This window comes from Octopus sinensis, linkage group LG7 (genome assembly GCF_006345805.1).
Source record: "Octopus sinensis linkage group LG7, ASM634580v1, whole genome shotgun sequence".
Taxonomy (NCBI): Eukaryota; Metazoa; Mollusca; class Cephalopoda; order Octopoda; family Octopodidae; genus Octopus; species Octopus sinensis.
In genome coordinates this window covers 103,906,389-103,925,094 of record NC_043003.1, presented here as the reverse complement: position 1 = coordinate 103,925,094, position 18,706 = coordinate 103,906,389, and the positions used below count along the sequence as shown (strand labels likewise).

At 38.1% G+C, this 18,706-nt stretch overlaps 1 protein-coding gene across 1 annotated transcript in view; it reads right to left on the bottom strand.

Moving 5' to 3' along the window:
- LOC115214501 (zinc finger protein 271) overlaps window positions 1-18,706 on the bottom strand; it is a 36,341-nt gene continuing 17,635 nt past the window's right edge. The window contains exons 4-7 of the mRNA XM_036504414.1: window positions 13,759-14,169; window positions 12,391-12,621; window positions 8,515-8,664; window positions 1-799 (exon numbers count right to left, since the gene is read on the bottom strand). Of these exons, the coding sequence (XP_036360307.1) occupies window positions 63-799; window positions 8,515-8,664; window positions 12,391-12,621; window positions 13,759-14,169 (1,529 nt within the window). The 3' untranslated portion in view covers window positions 1-62. The remainder of the gene's footprint in view (window positions 800-8,514; window positions 8,665-12,390; window positions 12,622-13,758; window positions 14,170-18,706) is intronic.

Here is an 18,706-nt window from a genome sequence, read left to right as displayed (position 1 = left end):
TATAAAACAAAATATTTATTTTAAAAATAACATAATAATAACACCTGCCATTAAACAAAATATTACTCTGTGTGTATTCTTAAATGACTTGTTAAAGCAACATCATCTACAAAGTTGTCCCCACATATCTTACAACGTAAAGGGCTTGGTTCAGGTTTGTTATGTGCCTTCACGTGTTCTCTAAGGTGAACTTTGAATGAGAATCCTTTACCACATTCCTTACAGACAAATGGTTTTTCCCTGTTGTGTGTCCGAATATGACTTTTCAAGGAAGAATTTGCAGTGAAATCTTTGCCACAGATCTCACAGTGGAATGGTTTCTCCCCTGTGTGAGTTCGTAAATGAGTCCTTAATGTAGAATAATCTGTAAAACTGTCCCCACATGTGGTGCAATGGTAAGGTTTTTCTCCTGTATGAATCCTGATGTGTTTCCTCAAAGAGGATCTTTCAGTAAAGTATTTATCACAAATATCACATTGATATGGCTTTTCGCCAGTATGGGTCTTTAAATGATTTTTCAAGTTATAGTTCATGGAGAAGTCTCGACCACAGACGTCACAGCGGAACGGTCGTTCTCCCGTGTGGGTTCTTATGTGTCTTGAGAGGTCAGAATTCTTTGAAAAGTTCTTCCCACATATTTCACAAGGGAATCGTTTCTCTACAGTATGTACCTTCATGTGCTCCTCCAGTTGTACAATATGGACAAAATCTTTGCCACATACTCCACAGTAGTATGGTTCGGCTTCAGATTCTGCCAATAAGTCCATTTTTAAGAGATAGATCTGAGAGCTCAATGCCAGTTACACTTGTGTTTCATTTTCAAATGACCATTGGTACTGAAATAAAGGAAAAGACTCCTTTAGTAGCACTGTTTCACTTAATTTCAAATTGTTCAAATGGAGAAACAATAAACTATTTCTAAATCAGTTTGAAATCTTAACACAGACATTACAAAGTGTCCTTTAGTAAATCCTATCTACATAAAACAATTATTTAAGCTACAAAGAAGGAATTGATATTAGAGAAGCCATCTCATTATAAGACCAAAATCTACGATATATGTGTAGATCTATACCATGATTCAAACTTGGAACATTTTGGTTACAAAGGTTGTAACCAGTACTTTGCCATGTCAGCAAAAATCTGTTCAAAGTTTTCTAGAAAGTTTTGGAATTTGGATAAAGCAACTCCTGGATGTAATGACATCACACAAAAAAAATCTAACCAATGATATTCAATAAGGACACATTAAATTCTTTGACAGATGACAGTAAAAATTCTAATGAATCCAAAATTATTGCTTGAAAATCAGTCAAGCTCTAATTCTCTTCACAGCTGATAAAAAGAATAATGAACACAGAGACAGAGTTGATGAGTCAGAGGTCAGTGAGCAGTGACCTGACAACTAAACACAATGGAGAACTGACAGTCATGAGCACTGAAGCATAACTTCTGTGTGTGTGTGTATGTATATATTTTATGTATGCCATCATCATCATTTTAATTAATGTCCAATATCTAAGCTTGCATGGGTTAAGACGGAATTTGTTGAGGCAAGTTTTCTACAGTCAGATGCCCTTCCTATCTTTAATGTTCACCTGTTTCCAAGTAAAGTGATATTTCCCCATGACCAGACAAGACCAAGAGGACCCATTGGTCATTTATGAATCTCTCTGATAATGAAACATCAATGAATTGACGAGTTGCCCTGATACACATCTTCTTTTGCTTATAACATACTGAGTGATATACGTTTATTTTCATCTCTGTTCACTCAGTGAGTACGGGTGGAGAAGAACAAACCTACACATATTTACTTTAAAAGAAAATATCTTTCTCAGAGGAATGTTGAGTTAGGAATCAGTGAAAGTAATGAAAACAGGGAACTAGGGATAGATGAATAGTTAGTGAGAGCTGTGCGAGCCATGTACAGGGACGCTGCTAGTAAGGTGAGGGTTGGCAACGAGTACAGTGAAGAATTCCAGGTAGAGGTAGGGGTCCACCAAGGCTCAGTCCTCAGCCCCCTCCTATTTATCATAGTTCTCCAGGCAATAACAGAGGAATTCAAGACAGGATGTCCCTGGGAGCTCCTCTATGCTGATGACCTTGCTCTAATTGCTGAGTCACTATCAGAACTGGAGGAGAAGTTTCAGGTGTGGAAGCAAGGTTTAGAATCGAAGGGCCTTAGAGTCAATCTAGCTAAAACCAAAGTCGTAATAAGTAGGAAGGTAGATAAATCACAAACGCCTTCAGGTAGATGGCCCTGCTCGATCTGTAGAAAAGGTGTAGGTAGAAACTCTATAAGATGCACCAAGTGTAAGCTATGGACACATAAGAGGTGCAGCAATATCAAAGGAAGGCTAACTAGGAAGATGGTTTTTGTATGTGGCAGATGCTCGGGAGCATTAACCTCTGAAAATCTGCAGAAAACAACTTCCGTCACTTTCCAGGGGAAAAAACTAGAAGTAGTTGATAGCTTCCATTATCTTGGTGACCAAGTCAGTAGTGGGGGTGGGTGTGCTGAAAGTGTAACGGCTAGAGTAAGAATAGCCTGGGCAAAGTTTAGGGAGCTCTTACCTCTGCTGGTGACTAAAGGCCTCTCGCTCAGAGTAAAAGGCAGACTGTATGATGCGTGTGTACGAACAGCCATGCTACATGGCAGTGAAACATGGGCCATGACTGCTGAGGACATGCGTAAGCTCGCGAGAAATGAAGCCAGTATGCTCCGATGGATGTGTAATGTCAGTGTGCATGCTCGACAGAGCATTAGTACCCTGAGAGAAATGTTGGACCTAAGGAGCATCAGTTGTGGTGTGCAAGAGAGACGATTGCGCTGGTATGGTCATGTGGCGAGAATGGATGAAGATAGGTGTGTGAAAAAGTGCCAATCCCTAGCAGTGGAGGGAACCCGTGGAAGAGGTAGACCCAGGAAAACTTGGGACGAGGTGGTGAAGTACGACCTTCGAACTTTAGGTCTCACTGAGGAAATGACCAGCGACCGAGACCTTTGGAAATGTGCTGTGCGTGAAAAGACCAGGCAGGACAAGTGAGCCCAGCCCACTTATACATGCCTTTCCTCCCTTGGACACACAAAGACCTGTTGAGGCAAGCGAAGTCGATATCGAACCTCATCCGATGACAGGCACCTATGCCAACCCCCCTTTGCTTGCGAAGACCTGTTGGGGCAAGTGAAATCGAAATTGAACCAATCCTATGACTGGCACCCAGCAGATGCCAGGACCCCTGGACTGGAGATACATAAAAAGCACTATCCGAATCGTGGCCGATGCCAGCGCCGCCTCGACTGGCTTCCATGTTGGTGGCACGTAAAAAGCACCATCCGAATCGTGGCCGAAGCCAGTGCTGCCTTGACTGGCTTCCGTGCATGTGGCACGTAAAATGCACCAATCTGACCGTGGCCGATGCCAGCCTCGCCTGGCACCAGTGCAGGTGGCACGTAAAAAGCACCCACTACACTCACGGAGTGGTTGGCGTTAGAAAGGGCATCCAGCTGTAGAAACATTGCCAGATAAGACCGGAGCCTGGTGCAGCCTTCTGGCTTCCCAGATCCCCGGTCGAACCGTCCAACCCATGCTAGCATGGAGAACGGACGTTAAACGATGATGATGATGATGATATATATATATATATATATATATATATATATATAATCCAAGTAAGCAACAAGAATATCTTCGGTAATTTGGTATGATCGTTTCATGCTACATCATTTTATTAAACATTGTAAGTATTACATCAGTTTTAAAATGTTGAGCAATCTTCAGCCATTAATAGAGGTTTTCCATCAATACATATACTTATTTCAATGTCAATTGCTAACATTATAAAGAGGGTAGATATACATACAGAGAGGTTGATTTGATTGTTAAGAATATTATAGTGTTAGAATTTATCCATATATATATATATACATGTGTGTGTGTGTGTGTGCTTTTGTATCTCTGTTACAACTTGACAACTGGTGCTGGCGTGTTTACATCCCTGTAACTTAGTGGTTTGGCATAAGAGACTGATAGAATAAGTACCAGGCTTTAAAAAATAAGTATTGGAGTGAATAGGTTTAACAAAAAATTCTTCACGGTGGTACCCCTGCATGGCTGTTTACTGAAACAAGTAAAAAGTCAAAGATAAAAGAGCTGGTATGCAAGAGAGAGCTGCACCAGGTTCCAATCTGATTAGGCTTGGTTTCTACAGCTGGATGCCTAAACTTCCAGGTTCTTTTACAGGACTTAGAAAAACTGATGAACCACTGCAATAAGTGTGTGAATCTGAGAGGAGGAGAATATGTTGAATAAAATCATCAACCCATGTTAGCATGGAAAGCGGACATTAAACGACGATGATGATGATGATGACAGATGTGGCTGTGTGGTAAGAAGCTTGCTTACCAACCAAATGGTTCCGGGTTTGATCCCACTGCGTGACACCTTGGGCAAATGTCTTCTACTATAGCCTCGGGCCGACCAAAGCCTTATGAGTGGATTGGATTTCGTAGACGGAAATTGAAAGAAGCCTGTCGTGTATGTATGTGTATGTGTGTGTGTGTGTATGTGTGTATGTGTGTGTGCATACGTACGTATGTATGTATGCATGCATGCATGTATGCATGTATGTATATGCTTGTGTGTGTGTGTGTTTCTCACCCCGCCATCACTTAACAACCGATGCAGGTGTGTTTATGTCCCCGTCACTTAGCGGTTCAGCAAAAGAGACTGACAAAATAAGTACTGGGCCTACAAAGAATAAGTCCTGAGGTCAATTTCTTCAACTAACATCCTTTAAGGCAATGCTCCAGCATGGCCACAGTCAAATGACTGAAACAAGTAAAAGAAAACTGATTACCCTAAAAGAAAACTGATTACCCTGTGTCTGCTTTTACTCAAAGCCAGGGACCTTTCAGCACCTGTGTGTGTGTTTGTGTGTCATCATCATCATTTAACGTCCATACTCTTTACTCTTTTACTTGTTTCAGGCATTTGACTGCGGCCATGCTGGAGCACCGCCTTTAGTCGAGCAAATCGACCCCAGGACTTATTCTTTGTAAGCCCAGTACTTATTCTATCGGTCTCTTTTGCCGAACCGCCAAGTGACGGGGACGTAAACACACCAGGATCGGTTGTCAAGCAATGCTAGGGGGACAAACACAGACACACAAACACACACACACACATACATATATATATATATATATATATATATATACATATATACAACAGGCTTCTTTCAGTTTCCATCTACCAAATCCACTCACAAGGCTTTGGTCGGCCCGAGGCTATAGCAGAAGACACTTGCCCAAGATGCCACGCAGTGGGACTGAACCCCGAGCCATGTGGTTGGTTAGCAAGCTACTTACCACACAGCCACTCCTGCGCCTATGTATATATTTATATATAATATATGTATAAATATATATATATACTACTACTACTATTACAAGCACTATAATAATACTAAGCAAAATTCTTGGAATGTGAAACTTTTTGTTACTCTATAGTACACTGACAAAGCAGCTGAGGAAAAGGTAGGTTTAATAGCTTAAAAGTGTAGTTATCTGGTCAGGATGCTGTAAGAGAGTATAGGGTCTATTGTGATTGAAAGATTGGTTGACATTGTATCGTCCAAGGTTCATAAGGGCAACTGTTGATGGCAGAAATGTGGAAGGTTAAATTACTGTCTTAAAAAGAAAATAAAAATATAACACATTGGAGAAAGTTATCTTAGAAAGTTATATTAGAAAAAGAAAAAAAAGAAAAAAGCAGTATGGTTCCAACTGGAATGTTCTTGATCATAAGTATGTCTTCATCACAACTAGGCTGAAGATAATAATAATAATAATAATAATAATAATAATAATAATAATAATAATAATAATAATAATAACCCATTCTACTAAAGGCACAAGGCTTGAAATTTTGGTGGAGGAGACTAGTTGATTATATCAAGCCAGTGTTTCACTGATACTTAATTTATCAACCCCAGAAGGATCAAAGACAAAGTCGACCTCGGCGGAATTTGAACTCACAACGCAAAGATGAACGAAATGCTGCTAAGCATTTTGCCCGACATGCTAACGATTCAGCCAGGTGACCACCTGACTTAATAATAATCCTTTCTACTATAGGCAGAAGGCCTGAAATTTGGGGTAGAGGCATAGTCGATTATATCAACCCCCAGTATTTTACTGGTACTTAAATTATCGTCAACCTCAGTGAAATTTGAACTCACAATGTAAAGACGAACAAAATGCTGCTAAGTATTTTGTCCAGTGTGCTAATGATCCTGCCAGGTCACTGCCTGACTAATAATGATGATGATGATGATGATGATAATAATAATAATGTTATCATGTACATTGTTTTGTCTTGGTCTTGGTCTTGATATAAAAGATGGGCTACAGCAAATATTCTGCTCAATACCACAGATTTGCTTGTCAGTTGTTTGACCATAACCAGTTGATCATGTCCCTTAGTGGTTGACGATATGTGCATCTCTGATCACAAGCAGAAATAGTGGAGGAGCATCATAGCAATGTATTGAGAGGAATTCTTTGGGGTTTGGATAATTCACCCTTGGAAACATGGGTGTTTCATTCAACATCTTTAAACAACCCTTATTCAGAGACCTTACAAGCAGATTGGGCTACTCGACCCAAAGAAAATTATAACCGGGGCCCCACCTGCAAGGTCATGTGCTGTTTATCTTGATATAAGATCACCATGTCGTGCATATGTGGTTGTGGTGCATGTGCCTGGTGTACCTTGATCAGATGGGTAATCATGATGGGTATACTGGGTTTCATACATTTTACCCCAGTTTCACTTTCATGGCATGCACTGCTCTCTCACTCAATAATAATAGTAATAATAATAGAAAAAACCCTGCGTTCACATACTCCCTCCACAACTGATATCAAGAAATCCTCTTGCGAGCGTGACCTAGGCATCACTGTCAGCAGTGATTTGCGTTGGTCAAAGCATATCTCTAAGATGTCAGGAGGCCGAGGTGTCTTGGCATCACTCAGCAGGTCTTTTGTTAGCGCTCTCCAGCCATCTATTTAAAACTGTATACAGCTATGGTACGACCACACTTGGAATTCGCATCATCAGTTTGGAACCCCTATCTTGCACAGAACATTGACCTCCTGGAATCTGTCCAGAGAGTGGCAACCAAACGCATACCCTCCATCAGACACCTACCTATTCTGAGCGCCTTGTTTTCCCTGGGCATGGATTCACTGAAGCTCCGGCGTTTGGCGACGGACTTGTAAACACCCACAAAGTTATCAACCACCTCACAACAACAACACTGAACACCTTTTTGATCTCCATGTGTCTAACACACGTGGACATGCCTACAAAGTCAAAAACAATACAGCTCCCATGACTTTCGGAAACATTTTTCACGCTCAGAGTTGCTGAAGCATGGATAACTGCCTGCGTCAGTTGTTGACTGCCATGACACGCATCTTTTAGGCCCTCATGCTTTCCGAAATCCGCCGAAACTAACCTGATTATATATACACTTTAGATGAGTGTAGTGCACCTGAGCACTGTACACAATTATTATTATTATTATTATTTCAAATTTTGACACAGGGCCATCAATTTCAAGGAAAGAGTAAGTCGATTGCATCGACCCCAGTGTTCAACTGATATTTATTTCATCGACCCCGAAGGTATGAAAGGAAAAGTCGACCTTGGCGGAATTTGAACTCAGAACACAAAGACAGACGAAATGCCGCTAAGCATTTTGTCCAGCATGCTAACGACTCGACCAGCTCACCGCCTTACTTCTAAGACTACTACTAATAATAGGCTTTTCAGTCCACTATCATCACTACAATTACCTCCAATTGTTTGACGATAACAATCTCCACCACCAATATCATTACTAGCAGCGGCACCACCACCACCACCATCACAATCATCATTATAATCACCACTATCACCACCACCACTACACCACCATCACCATCACCATCACTATTATAACCAACGTATCAGTAACATAGTAACATTGACGCTTGTAAGAGGAACGCCCAATATTTAATCCTCACCACCACCATCATCATCATCACCACCAACAACAACAACAGCATTAGCAATCTACATGCGCTATGTCCGAAAATAAGACAGGATGACCATTGCTCAGAACTGGCTTAGGGCTTGAAACACCAAACAACGATCAGACCACCTACAACACCAACAACAACATAAGCAATATTTAATGACACTGCTCAGATCAGAGAAACAGACGGCAGACGGTAAGAATATGAAAATGGGGAAAGGTCGTTGATAATATATTCTATAGCGAGAGGGTGACCATATGCCAAAACAAACATTAGGGGATTAAGTGAGGTTTCTATGTGAGGATTAGAGTAATCCAACACATATTTACGTTAAAGGCTCTACGATAGGTGAGAAAAGAGGGTGGGTGATTAATTAAAATCTGCACGGTATCTAAATGACTGACTTCAACACAATTCGAACCCACATTGACCATGCAAATAGCTCTTGTCCAAATCCCAGACCGTGTCACACCATTTCTCTCTGTCGATCTTGATGTCTTGTAGATTTACTATGCGGTCGCCCTGTCCACCGACACCAAACAGCCAGCAACATTTCTCTCTGGCCGGCAACACATCTCAAGACAAGAAAAAAAATTTTAAATTAAAAAACCTCCACACTTTGTCATCGACTGAGAAGGCGTGATGAAGTGTTACAAATGTTTTGTAGTTAATATGTCGAGTAACTGGTGTATGATTCGTATGCAACAGGACTATAAATACAAATGAGGATCGATATGCGAATGAAGTGTACTGTACATACCTGGGGAGCAACGATCGCTTTCCGGCCGACGGAGATGTCAGCATGGGAAGTTTAAAAAAGAGAACCGGCAATTGGATAGCAACCATAGCTATGGATGACTAGACATGCTATAATTATTTTCCGCCGCTTGGCGGCGAGCTGGCAGAAACGTTAGCGCGCCGGGTGAAATGCTTAGCGGTATTTTGTCTGCCGTTACGTTGTGAGTTCAAATTCCGCCGAGGTCGACTTTGTCATCTCTCCTGAAAGGTTTAGCTTGCTGAGGCCTATCCCACCCATGCTAGCATGGGAAGTGGACTTCACTAACTTTATTATGTATAGTTTTTGTGGAACCAAATCTACCAAATATTTCTCCTCCTATAACACACACCAGTGAGACCTTGCTTTTGAGAACAATGGCAAAGCTTTTGACCCTATTTGGTTTTCTATAAACTGGAATATTGACCAATCTATGGAAGCATAAGTTATTTTCTTTTTGTCATTGACATGAGAACCTTAAAACTAAGGCTGTAAATATATGTGTGTATGTGTGTGTATGGCACAGGTGGAGGCACATGGCTTAGTGGTTAGGGCATTGGACTCATGATCGTAAGATTATGGTTTCAATTCCTGGATCGGGCGATGCATTGTGCTCTTGAGCAAAACACTTCATTTCACATAGCACCATTCCACTCAGCTGGCAAAAATGAGTTTTCTAGCAATGGACCAGCATCCTATCTGGGAAGGAATATATACACCAGAAAAACCAGAAAACCAACCCTATACTCCTTATGGAGTAATGTGGACAAACCATAACTATGTGGCACAGGTGTGGTGCCTGCTTCCCAACCATGTGACAGAGGATCCAGTCCCACTGCATAGCACCTTATGTATTATAGACATGAGCTGACCAAAGCCTAGTGGATTTAGTAGATGGAAACTGAAAGAAGCTCATTGTGTGTGTGTTTGTCCACAAGCAACATTGTTCCTTTCAAATCTTCTGCACAAAACATGTCTGGCCAGGGGAGAATATTGCCTTGCTTGGAAATAAGCGAGTGTTGGCAACAGGAAAGGCATCCAGCCATAGAAAATCTGTTGATATGAGTACTGGTACTGCAAACACAATGTGAGCCACTGTTTTATTGGATGCAGAGAGCTCTGAGGTCCATATTTTCTTTATTCAGCTGTAATATTCTTTAGTGACACGTGTCTTGTTACTGGTGCTATCATAATATGTTTTCATTTACTCCTAGGCACCTGTAACATTACTTATCAGATATAGGGAAAATAGTTAAGTCATTGATAAAGATGCTGCTAGTCTGGTTTACAGTTTTCCCTCTTTTGACAACCAAATAGCAACATTTATCTTGATTAAAATGCAACCTTACATCCTTCAAGAATTTTGTAACCAGGTTAACACACTTTTTCATGTCGTGCATATGTTTGGCATATATTTTCAAGTAATCCACAAAGAAACTGTGTAACTTTGGTATTTCTGTCTCCTTGTGGACCAGTGAGACACCCTTCAGACTTTCTTAACATGCATGCAGGCATGTATGTATACACCCCTGTCAAACTGTCCATCCCATGTCAGCATAGATTGGATAGTTGAACAGGATAAGCCAGAGGACTGTATCGAGTTCCAATTTGTTGGTTGCCAGTGTAACAGTTTGCATTATCTCTCTCTCTATATATATAAGCGGCAAAATGTCCAGTTAGAGGGCTCGCACTTTCTATGGTCATTCAAAGCTGTCCAAGGGTGGTTGTGCACATCTTTACATTTCACCAGCCAGCCCGCAAAGTCATTAAAAATCAATAGAAGTGACTGTTTCTACAGCTGGATGCTCTTCCTAACACCAACCAATTTATAGAGTGTGATGGGTATTTTCCTGACTCTAGGTAGGTCACTAGATAACTCACAAAATATATAAATATACGTCTCACATTTCTCCAACTGTTTCTTTCTGGACCATTCTCTCCACAGCCTGGGCTGAGTTGCTTTCTTTGAGTCACTGTAATGGTTTCATGCAAGCATAGCATGGATTCGATCCTCAACAGCTAAATTTCATTTAACAGTTCAACAGCACTTTTCTCATGGTAAAACAATAGTTTTTCTGTGAGTGACAGCAGTTAAATTTGCCAGATGCCTTTGCTAAGCAGAATAATGTCTTTGCCACTTGACCCTGCTAATCTCTTCTAGGCCACCAAAAGTTAGAATAGTGATAACAGACCTCCAACAAAATTTATTGTTCTCAACAATGTCTATCCTTCTGGCTGGTTTTGGATAGTTATAAAAGCAAGAACTCTGTAAGCCGAAGTCAGTTAGTGAGAACCGAGTCTCGTTGACTGGCTGAACAAAACACATCTGAAGGAAAAGGCACAAAGAGACAACTATGGTAACTCACCAATGAAGCAGTTGTTTCATCCCACCACTCTCACTTTCTTTACTCTGCAACATTACCATATCTCTCTCTATATAAATATATACTACTATGAGATTGTGTACACACATAACCTTCTTTACTTTGAATGCTTTATGAACTATGTTATACTGTTACACTAGCCGACCCGTCGTGGTATGGCATTATACAAAGTAACAGTAAATAAATATTTCTTTACAACTTCAATCACTGTTCTTCTCCCATCTTGCATATCTCCAACAGCAGCACTCATTACAATCACTAACTGCTAACTTCACTATATATAACTAGCACTGTGACCTGGCTAGCTGGCATTCAATTGGCGTATCAAGTTTCGGGCATTTTGATTGGGATTTGGATAAAAAAATTAACAAAAAAGTCACTTCTATTGATTTTTGCATGGCTTTGCGGGGTGACTGGGGAAATGTAAAGATGTGCACGACCACCCTTGGACGGTTTTGAATGACCATAGAAAGTGCGAGCCCTCTAACTGATAAATTGTGGATTTGTATAAAGGACACACACACAGACATTTTGCCATTTATATATATAGAGATAATGCAAACTGTTACACTGGCAACCAACAAATATCAACCATTTCAAATTGGTGACCCCTGAGTTAAAGATTTGCAGCCTTCGCCTTTGAATGAACAATCGTCACATCCATTGATTACAGTCACCCTTGACTGCAATGAAGAACTAACCATTACATCACATTCTTTTAAATTTGGTAATATCGATATCCCATGTTTCAATAATGACTTCTACACTATTCATTCTCCACGTTAATAATCTATTTACTCTCACTTTTGATCACACACCTACCTAAAAGTCATTCACCCCATCCTCAACTGGTGCCATCTATTCATAAACTAGACATGTCTACATAGAGAGGAACCTTTAAAACACCTGCCAGCTGAGACATAAAGGTCTCGTATATTTTCATAGCAGAAATATGCAATCACTACATGACCCTAAATTGCTACAATAAAATTACCCCAGCACTTACCTATTTCAGTGATACCCAGTGTTGCCAACTTAAAATCAGAATTTTATGCTAAATTTCAGTAAAAAAAAAATACCAGAAAAATGGTAAAGACTAATTATATCAAAAAGCTTAATTTTTATTTACGTTCTTTAATTACATTCAGCATTGAGAAATAATTTCTTGAATTTCACAGCTGCAGTGCCTAGGTCTTGACTTCTGTATACATTCAAGGTCCCAATCTTGTCAATTATGTGTTTTGGAACATCAAAGTTTTTGCAACATTTGCCATATCTTTTCAGGCCATATTTTATAGACAGCATAGGAAGATGCATTTTGTTTTTCAATTTTGATTTGATTACACCCATTCTACTGAGCAACTGTTCAACTTCTGCATTTGAGTTTGGCAATGTCAATAGATTAATGGCAAAATTTGCAACATCTCTAAAAGGATTTCCTCCAGTAGCATCTTTATATTCCAAGACTTACAGCCAGAATGCCTCAGTATTAGACGTATTTGTCCATTTAACTAAATGAATGCTATTAAACTGAATTTCAATTGAAGCAACTTTTTCTTCATTTAAATGCATTGCTCCTAAGACAAGTAAAATTGGCTCTTTGAAATGCTGCAAAATATTCTCTACTGAAAAACATTTGATATTCCTCAGTATATTAATATTTTCTGGCAAACGGTGCTTGAGCTCTTTATAAAGGCAGAGTAAAAATTGTTGTGCTCTTTTGCGATTATTATTTTCTTCATTGGCTGTCACAGTCTTCTTGATAATCATTTCTGCTATCTTTCTCTTGAACCTGTAGCCTAAATTTGTTTAGGATCCAGAAATTTTTCAATAGAAGCATCAGGATCAAGAGGATGAATTCTACATGTTGGCAACACTATCATATTAGCAACAGATTTGATCAAATTTGAAAGATTTTCAAGTAATTTGTTTTGTCAAAAGTGTTTGATTCAAACAGTTTATTCACTTCCTGAACATGTTTTAAAATTAGATGCAAAAATAAAAGGTAAAGTTCAATTCTGGAATCACAAAACATTTGTGCTGTAAACATTTTTCTTCTGTTGTAGTTTGGAAGTGAGTTTGCAATTCAAACCATTGGCTTAAAATTCTATTTACCACTGGTTCTATTGATAGCCACCTAGTTGTACAAGAATTCACGATCTTCAAAGGCTCTTTATCATTGATAGCAAGTTGTTTGTAGGCACTTTGTCTTGTTGAAGAATGAGAGGACCATTTATAGGTTTTGGATACTAAAAATTCTAAATTTATGGGCTGGCATCCAGCACAAATGTGGGATACTGCCAGCTGTAAAGAATGCCATACACATCTAAATGGAAGTAATGATGGAACTTCTTTTAATTTCTGGGAAAACCATTGTTGACTCCTATCATTACTCTAGCATTGCCAGTTCCTATAGCCAGTAAATTTTTTATATCTAATTCCTTTTTCACTAATTCAATTTTTAAGGCATCTACAATGCCATCAGCATCACGTTTCTAAAGATACCATACTGAGATATGTATGTACCACTTTTTTGTGAGTGTCACTGTAATATATAACTATTCCTAACAACTTGGTTATCGATATATCATTGGATTCATTTAATAACAGGCTAAATTTTCTATCTCTTATATCAGAAATCAAATCTCCATCAAAATATGGAGCTAGAACATTTCTCACAACATTTGCACATTTTGTACGATGCAACTTCACTTTGGACATAATATCACTATCAAACATATAATTCTTACATAACTTTATTAAGTGATCACAGCTATTAAATGATGAGTGGCAACAAATAAGCATTGCTAAATTTGCTTCAAGCATAGATGTCTTATGATATTCGGTTTTGATAAAATTGGTAAGAGGTATCGTTTGCTGTGGAGTTGATGCCTTATGTTTCTTTGCTTCACAGTGGCTTACTAAAAGAGAATATTTTGCCAACATATTACATCTACAATATCTGCAATGTGCTTTAGATTGGTCACTAGGTACTTCACACAACCACTTAGTAAATGCTGGCATCTTAAGCCATTCCTTTCAGAATTTTTGTTGGTGCAACTTTGTTTCTTCTTTGCTCATTATAATGTAGTGGGAAGCAAGAAAATAAATTGAATGATTAATAAAAAATATAAAATTGAAAGCACAACTTATCAGTTTGCCGTTAACAATTCTGTCATTTGCCGTTAACAATTCTTATGTTTGCTGCTTACAAATTCTTGAGGTGAAGAATACTGATTCAGGATGCAGAGTGGCCAACTTACAAATGGAAAAGTAAAATCTGCAGAAATCCTAAAACTGTGTTCTGATATAAACCTGGGAACATCAGATTTTGCTTCCAATCTTACATTTAATATCTATTGGTAAAACCACAAATGTAACTACAATACTTGAAAAAAAAAAGTAAGTAGAAATATAAAGGGGGAGACCCCTGCCACCCCTGTACTTCTATACAAGATATAAAATCCAAAACAAGCATGAAAAAACACAGGCCTATTTTAAAACAAACTGAAAGTAAATCAGTCAACCTGTCATGGTAAAAACTCATCACTACAGAATAAAGCATTGTTAGGATGAATTTCCATGCTTTCATTCTTTGCAACATATTTACATTATTGTGTAGTGAGTTCAGGTGCTGACATGAGTTATCTTCTCCCCCCACCAACACCATTCTGTATCCAAGCAGAGGTGGAGGGGAGGGGCTGGAAAAGTTCATAACTTGATAAACTTTCATTTGAAGTTTCAAGGAAGTGAAAGAAAAATTCAACAATAGCTGATAGTCCTAAAATAAGATACATTAACAAAAGTAGAAAAGGAGGAAAAAGAAGAAAAAAGGCTAACTATTGTGGAAATATAATGAGCTGAGAAAAATACCAAAATAAAATGCTAAATAAAATTTTAATCTGCTATTTTCCCTGCTAAATGCTAGATTCAAAAATTTTCTGCTAAATGCTGAAAAAAAATGCTAGATCTAGCATAAAATATGCTAAATTGGTAATGATTCCTCTTTCCATGAAACTATTTCTAACCCTTTCATTACCGTATTTATTTTGAGATGCTCCGTGTTTCTTTCAATTATTTTAAATATAACAAAGAATTTAGTAAAATAACTTAGTTATCATTCAGCTAGTGTTAGGAACATAAATTGTGACTAAGGTTTGGTGGAAGATTTTAGTTCTAAACTTATGAAAACAAGACATTTGTACTACAGAACCAGAGCCGGTTTCAGCCAGGTTGGTAATGAAAGGGTGAATGCAGACATTCACAAAACTGAAATTTATAAGCAACAGGACAGAAGTATAATTTTCAGTCAATCCTTTCATTATCATATTTCTGTTGAAATAAACGGGCTTTGCTTCAATTAATTTTTAAAGTAGCAAAGAGTTTTGTAAAATTAATGTCATTATTCAACTGGTGTTAGATAGTAACCTAAATTATGAAATTTTGACAGAAAATTTTTATTTAGATCACTTTGAACAGAAAGTTTTTATTATAAAACCAAGTATGGTCTCAAAAGGTTTAAAGAAACATTCCACCTTGAATGTTGAGGTATCAGAGCTTGCAATATTATAAATATTATGAATGTAAATTATATTGTGAAATTTCTTTTCCTCAAAACCAACAACGTAGCCTCTATGTTGTCACATGAATAGCTGAAAACAAAAACCAAAGCACTTCCTACTTGCTTGAAAATGAGAATTGGATAATGTAGTCCTAGATATTATCTTTAAAAAGCACCCACTACGCTCACGGAGTGGTTGGCGTTAGGAAGGGCATCCAGCTGTAGAAACACTGCCAGATCAGACTGGAGCCTGGTGCAGCCTCCTGGCTTCCCAGACCCCAGTCAAACCGTCCAACCCATGCTAGCATGGAAAGTGGACATTAAACGATGATGATGATGATGATGATGATTGATAATGATATAGATAATTTTAACATCTGTTCTTCCTTGTTGATATAGACTAGACAGGTTTGCGTTATGCTTTATCCTGGCTGAAACCGGCTCTGGTTCTGTAGTACAAATGTCTTGTTTTCATAAGTTTAGAACTAAAATCTTCCACCAAACCTTAGTCACAATTTATGTTCCTAACACTAGCTGAATGATAACTAAGTTATTTTACTAAATTCTTTGTTATATTTAAAATAATTGAAAGAAACACAGAGCATCTCAAAATAAATACGGTAATGAAAGGGTTAGAAATAGTTTCATGGAAAGAGGAATCATTACCAGTTTAGCATATTTTATGCTAGATCTAGCGTAATCTGCCCAGTCACAGTTAACATGGAACTGATAAAGTGTGAAAATTCAAACTCATCAAGTGCCATCAATTTCTCTTGGCTGATGTCCCTTTCCTTCCGTATTGCACCTACACTTCTAGGTTGTACAAATAAACGGATTCATGAAAGGATTTCTAAAAACTTAAATCTAATATCAGGATAATCTATTCCAAGGTAATCACTCTCTATTAGATACACAAATATCTCATGTCTTCGAATTTACTGTTACTATATAGATAAGCAAATCGAAACTTCTAAATTTTTTCATAGCATAACTGGAGTTATTTCCCCTGAGACGGATAGACGAGTGTGGACTACAGAAATTTTTTTAAATAACGAAAATAGATACAGCAATATTCTGTTAACTAAGCATCTACAAACTTTCCAAGGAACTATCTCCGAGAATGAACTTTTACTGCTAGCTCATAGCTACAAGATAATTTATACAGTGTACCCATTTTACATTGGCGAGTTGCCCTAACTTCATTATTACTGCTAAGGTGCTGAGCTGGCAGAATCATTAGCATGCCAGGCAAAATGTTTAGCAGCCTCTCCTCTGTCTTTCATCCTTTCGGGCTCAATAAAGCACTGGGGTTGATGCAATTGACTTACCCACTCCCACCGAAAGTTCAGGCCCCGTGCCTAGAGTAGAAAGGATTGTTACTGTTAACTGTAGCCAGCAGAAGGCAAATTAAAGTTAAATGTTATTGGCAGGCCATGGACATAATACAATACTGTAACTTACACCACCGTTTTAATATTTTCCATATTGCTGTGTTTGATGTTCAAATTAAGTATTTTGTAAGCGAAACTTATCATCTGACATCCGATGGAGGCAGGAACATTGCCAAAGAGTAATTCACGTTCTTTGGTGGAAATATCTTCAATTTTATATATTCTGAAAGGTGGCTATCTTCTGCAGAAAAAACAATTAATATTTGTCAGAATAACTCTTAAAGAGATCTCCCATTTATTTCAAGCACAAAATTTTTTTTAAATTGAAGAAAGAATAATCATCTCCAAGATTACTTCTGGTTTTGTGTTAAGTGGATAAAGGACAATTCTATTCCAAAGAAACATACCCTTGACGGTTCATCGGCCCACCACAAAGTATTTTTGTATGAGTGCACACCTTTCATCAAAAAGTGCATAGACACTAACATTATATACACACACACATACAGTTTCCATTGTTTTTGTCCTAATTTCACAGTAGATTCCTGAGCAGGTCATCTAATAACTCACCTATTCCACCTCCACTTGTCCTTCGATTCATCATTGTTCAGTTCCCAATAGGGCCACATCAGCAACTATTTCTTTTTATTTGACTAACAGTAGTTAGATCCTGGGAGTGGGAATGTAAAGGGAAGTAGAGCATTATCAGTACTTGTCTTCTATATAGGGTGCAGTTTGGCAAAATCGGCTGAGCATCATATAAACTGCTCTCGTTATTTGCTCTGGTTCTTTATGTTCTGAGTTCAAATTCTGCCAGTGTCAAATTTTCATGAGTGTGTGGTTTGGGAGAATCTGTTGAGCATCATACAAACTGCTCTCAGTATTTCTTGTGGCTCTTTACATTCTGAGTTCAAATTCAGTTGATGTCAAATTTATAAATGTAAAGAATATATCACCAGCCTTACCCCCAAATGACCTTAACATCATGTTTACAATTCATCCAAAGCTGGGATCTTGTGCCAAATACCCCCTATACAAATCATGCTGCAATACAATTACTTTTCTTCTGTAAGAAGAAATATCAGTCAATATTATCTCCAAAAAAAGTCATGGAAGAAAAAGATCTCATAACCTTCAAACTATATCTGGACAAACTTCTTCAAGGATTCCAGATAAACCACCAATACCTGGATACATCTTAGTCAACAGCTTCTTACTTGAATAAGTTATGATATCACAAAACTTAACATTAAAATGACTTAAGAAATTCTATCAAGTGGTGCTATTAAGTTAAATATAGCCTGAGCCAATTTTGGCTAAATGATACCTAAGTTGATCTTTCAACTATTATCATAACACTAAAGAACAGCTTGAAAATATATAACAGACAAATATTTATAGCAAAAAATCTAGATACACAACATGAAGTAAAATGTGGGATGCTATGACAATAGTGAGACATCATATGATAATAATAATAATAATAATAATAATAATAATGAAATT